The sequence below is a fragment of the Microtus ochrogaster genome, unplaced genomic scaffold (genome assembly GCF_000317375.1).
Source record: "Microtus ochrogaster isolate Prairie Vole_2 unplaced genomic scaffold, MicOch1.0 UNK4, whole genome shotgun sequence".
Taxonomy (NCBI): Eukaryota; Metazoa; Chordata; class Mammalia; order Rodentia; family Cricetidae; genus Microtus; species Microtus ochrogaster.
In genome coordinates this window covers 15,119,238-15,123,621 of record NW_004949102.1, presented here as the reverse complement: position 1 = coordinate 15,123,621, position 4,384 = coordinate 15,119,238, and the positions used below count along the sequence as shown (strand labels likewise).

Sequence of the window (4,384 nt, the reverse complement as noted above, 5' to 3'; positions counted from 1 at the left end):
TTTTTTTATGTACATTGGGGTTTTGCCTGCATATGTGTGAGGATGACAAATCCCCAGAACTGGAGTTACAGTTGTGAACTGCCATGTGAGTGCTGAGAATTGAACCTGTGTCCTTTGGAAGAGCAGCTAGTTTCCTTAAACCTCCAGCCATTTCTCTATCTCACCTTTAAATGTTATTCTAGAACTTTTTTCAAGACAGGATTTCACTACAGTCTAGACCTCAAAACTCACAATCCTGCCTCAGTATCATGAGTATACCATGCCCAGTTTAATCTAAAATATTTTGTGTATTTTATACAGGCATTGAAATCTATCTCTTGTTTACATATGGTCTATAAAATTAAAATAAACTCACTTCTCCTTTACCTTTAATGCCTGCAATCCAAGCACTCAGGAAGCTGAGGCAAGAAGTCTGACAGAGGTTTGAGGCAAACCTGGCCTACACAGTGGAACCTTAAGTACAATCCCCCACCCCACCCCACCCCTGCCAGGTGAAACAAATTGCAAACTATCAGCTATTTATGAGTAAAATCAGTGCAATGGTTTTCTCCTTTGATCTCGGTAGCATGTTCAAATCTTTCAAAGGTCTTATCCAACATATGCAAGTGACAAGCAATCGAATAGCACAGACGTCTGTAACAGTACAGTTACATCACCATCATTATCACTTGTTTTTCTCTTCATAGGAAATATTTAACTCATTATGTTCTCAAATAGGTGCTCAGGTTATCTGATTCTTGGTTTGCTAAGAACTGAGCTTTTTTCTCTTATGTATTTAAAAAGCCCAAAACTTACTCCACAATGCACTTTCTCCAGCAATGGCTGGATCTTTCAGGATAGGAATGATTCCAATGTCTCAGAACCACCTAAACTACCATAATTATGGCATAATACCACAAAGAGAGCAAGGAAAAGGGCTGACCTAATATGCAAGGTGATTTTGCTTTTTAGAGTTAGCCAAAATATGCTTTTTCTCATAAATACAGAAAAACTCCAACTGTATTTCCACTAATTGGGATTGCACTCTTAATTTAGCAGGTCTGAAGGGGCTTATTTAAATGCACCCCAGTACAGATGGTATTTACACAGAACATTTTCAACAGTCCACAGCTACCAACTTTCAGTTAACAAATCTTGTTCACAAACATACAGCTATTTAAAAAATCTGGAAACTTTTTCTTCTAATTCTGCTTAGCCTACTACAGGTACATTATTCACTTCCAGTAATTCAAAATTAAAATTATTTTGGAAAGATTATAACTCCAAAAATAAAATTAATCTGCGTCAGGCCTGGTGGTACAGACCAGTAATCCCAGCTACTCAGAAAGCTAAAACAGCAAGATCATGAAGTCAAGGCCAGCTTGAGCAACTTAAAACTATCTTGTCTCAAAACAAAGAACAAGGTAGACTTGGAGTCCTGTCAATGATCTAGTCCAATCACTGACCCTTGGTGTGATTCTCAGCATTGGAAAAATAAAAGTGAAAGACTTCCTAGAGGAGGAAATTTGGGGCTTCCCACTTTCTAGACATTCTAATGCTCTTTTGCATTCCAACTGGTCACTCTTCTAGGATTTCCCTTTATGGAGCCATCACAATTCACTTACAAAGGTGTTATTTATACATTAGTAGGTAATAAATATATCAAGTAGGACTAATCATAGGAAACAGTAGCAAACTCCTGCTACAAAAGTATACAGCATTAAAAAACAAAACAAAAGAATAACAACCCGGAACAGAGTAACAACCTGGTCTACAGAGCAAGTTCCAGTGCAGCCAGGGATATACAGAGACACCCTCTCAAAAGACCAACAACAAAAAAATAAAAATAAAAAATAAAATTAAAAAAAAGAAAAAAACCCAACAAAACAAAAAACAAACATCAGGATAAATTCTTTTGTGGAATTACAAAAGATACATGCTTGAATATATAATGAGAAATCTGGATCACTAAATCCCTAAATTGATAATATATATGAAACAAACACAAAAATTAAGACCAATTTATCTGTCTCTTAAAACATGAAAGTATAGCCATGTACCATGCTTTCAGGTTCGGGGAAAGATCACATACACAATGATAAATACCACAGAGTCTAACTAAATAGCAGGTTAAATGGTTAAGTACCGTATAGCTAACTATATAGGTGGTTAAAACACCTAGGTTAGCTGGGCATGGTATCCAGCACCTTTGATCCCAGCACTGGGGAGGTAGAGTCAGATGGATCTAAAGTGGTAGTCCAGCCTCATCTACAGAGTGATTTCCTGGATAAAACTGCTACACAGAGAAACCCTGTCTCAAAAAAGCAAAACTAAAGCAAGCAAACAAAAAATTCCACCTAGGTTAAGTGAACGTACTTTCTACAGTGCTTGCACAATGACAAAACACTAACTAGCATTAAGTATTTTTACCTAAAGATGGTTTTTGTCCCGCCGTTTTGTTACACTTATTTGTGTGTGTATATGTACACCCTGCAGAGGATAATGGTTCTCTCCTTCCACCATGGGAGTCCTGGGGATGGAACTCAGGTCTTCAGGCTTGGCAGCAAGTGCCTTTACCTGCTGAGCCATTTTGTCACCCAGTTCTGCTCTTTTGAGTCAGGGTCTCACTAATGTGGCCCTGAACTCTCCATCCTTCTAACCCCAGCCTCCAGAGCGCTGAGGTCACAAACTAGCAAGCCCATCTACAAAATGTTTTGAATCTGTAACTTAGCAAATTATAAAAACCGAACCCCTTATACTAACAAGTCAAATATAATTTCTTTGAAAAATGCTTCAAATTAAGACTAAAAAATGACTTTTTTTTTAAAAGAGCTCTGGTCGGGCAGTGGTGGTGCACTCCTTTAATTCCAGCACTTGGGAGGCAGAGGCAGGCGGATCTCTGTGAGTTCGAGGCCAGCCTGGACTACAAGAGCTAGTTCCAGGACAGGCTACAAAGCTACAGAGAAACGCTGTCTCTTAAAAACAAAAACCAAAACAAAACAGAGCTCTGAATGGAGTCTACAGAACAAAATGTTACGTGAAAGTGACCAAAATGGTCACTACCCCCCAAATTTCATTTTGTCTGAAAACATTTAGTAATGATGGCTGCACAACAATACTTAAAACTAGCCATCAAAGGATTATCTGATACAAAATGAACACAGGCTAATGATATTTTTTCAACGTGAGACTTTTGATTAAGAGTCCTTCATTGCAATAACAAAGATAGTTGATGAAAGATACTAATGAATTGTGGAGTCCATTAGACCTGCTAGAAAGCCCAGCCTAATAAAGAGCACAGTCGCTAAACTACAGGACAATTGTATGTCTGTCTGCCTCTGTCTCTCTCCCACCTCCTCCCTCCTAAAGATCACCAACCCACAACAATAAAAATTACAGTCACCGGCAAACCGCTGTCCTAATCCCCATTGTTCAGCGCTTTCCTCAAAGGCATACCTATGTATTTTCCTGCTTTTCTTTTTTTATATAAATTCAAAGCCAACGTTTTTCCCATCACTGTCCAAAAGACTACACAGGACAAATAACCCCGATTCGAACTAATAATAACACTCAATATGATTAGACAGCCACCGAGTAAGACAGGAGACCTTTCCATTCAAAGACAATATGAACAAACTCAACACACACACACAAAGCTAACAATATTTACCAACACGAGTGCAACCACATTAACGAATCCACTTTTTCATTCCTAAGGTGGAATCTTTAGTTTCTGAAAATGCTTAAATTCTCTTAAATCCCCTTCAATCAAGGAAAATAAACCACCCGGCCACGAGCCCATCTCAGCAGCCCTGGCGCCCGGTACAGCTGGGTTGAGGAAGGATGAGGATGAGCCGAGAAGGGGTCACACAATCTCTCCGCTTCAGACCGGGGGGCGTGTCCCCCAAGGTTTTTTCGCTTCCCTTCTACCGGAACGACAGATGGAGTGCCACAAGAAGCTAGCCGCCCGGCTCGCGGGGCCTCGGGATTTGGTGTGGGGAACAGAAAGGAAAAGGAGGAAAAAAAAAAAAAGCTGAGGTTTCGAAAGGTGCAGAGGAAAACCAGCTCGGCGCGGTGTGGAAGGGGCAGCCTCGGTCACCCAGGTGGGCCGAGCCGCACAGCTCCCGCCCCCCGCCACCCCACCCCCGGGGTGAGCGAAGTGCAGAGCAGCCCGGGCAGGCGGCCGGTCCGGAGGCACCCTGGCTGTGGGGCGGCCGGGAGGGAGGGACCCTCTGTACCCGTTGTTCTCCGCACAGCAGCAGCTCCGGGTAGCTGAACTCCACGCAGCTTTCGTCCGTGGGGTCCTTGAGCACCAGCTCCAGGCGAACCGTCTCCTTCGGCGGTCGCGGCGGCGGCTCCGCCCGGGCAGCCGAGTCCCGCGGCGGGGCGGTCTGCAGGGACGGCG

General features: G+C 42.3%; 1 protein-coding gene across 1 annotated transcript in view; it reads right to left on the bottom strand.

The window, feature by feature from the left end:
• Positions 1 to 4,384, bottom strand: part of Ubn2 (ubinuclein 2) — a 67,227-nt gene that overhangs the window by 61,560 nt on the left and 1,283 nt on the right. The window contains exon 2 of the mRNA XM_026788553.1: positions 4,218 to 4,370. Coding sequence (XP_026644354.1) covers positions 4,218 to 4,370 — 153 coding nt within the window. The remainder of the gene's footprint in view (positions 1 to 4,217; positions 4,371 to 4,384) is intronic.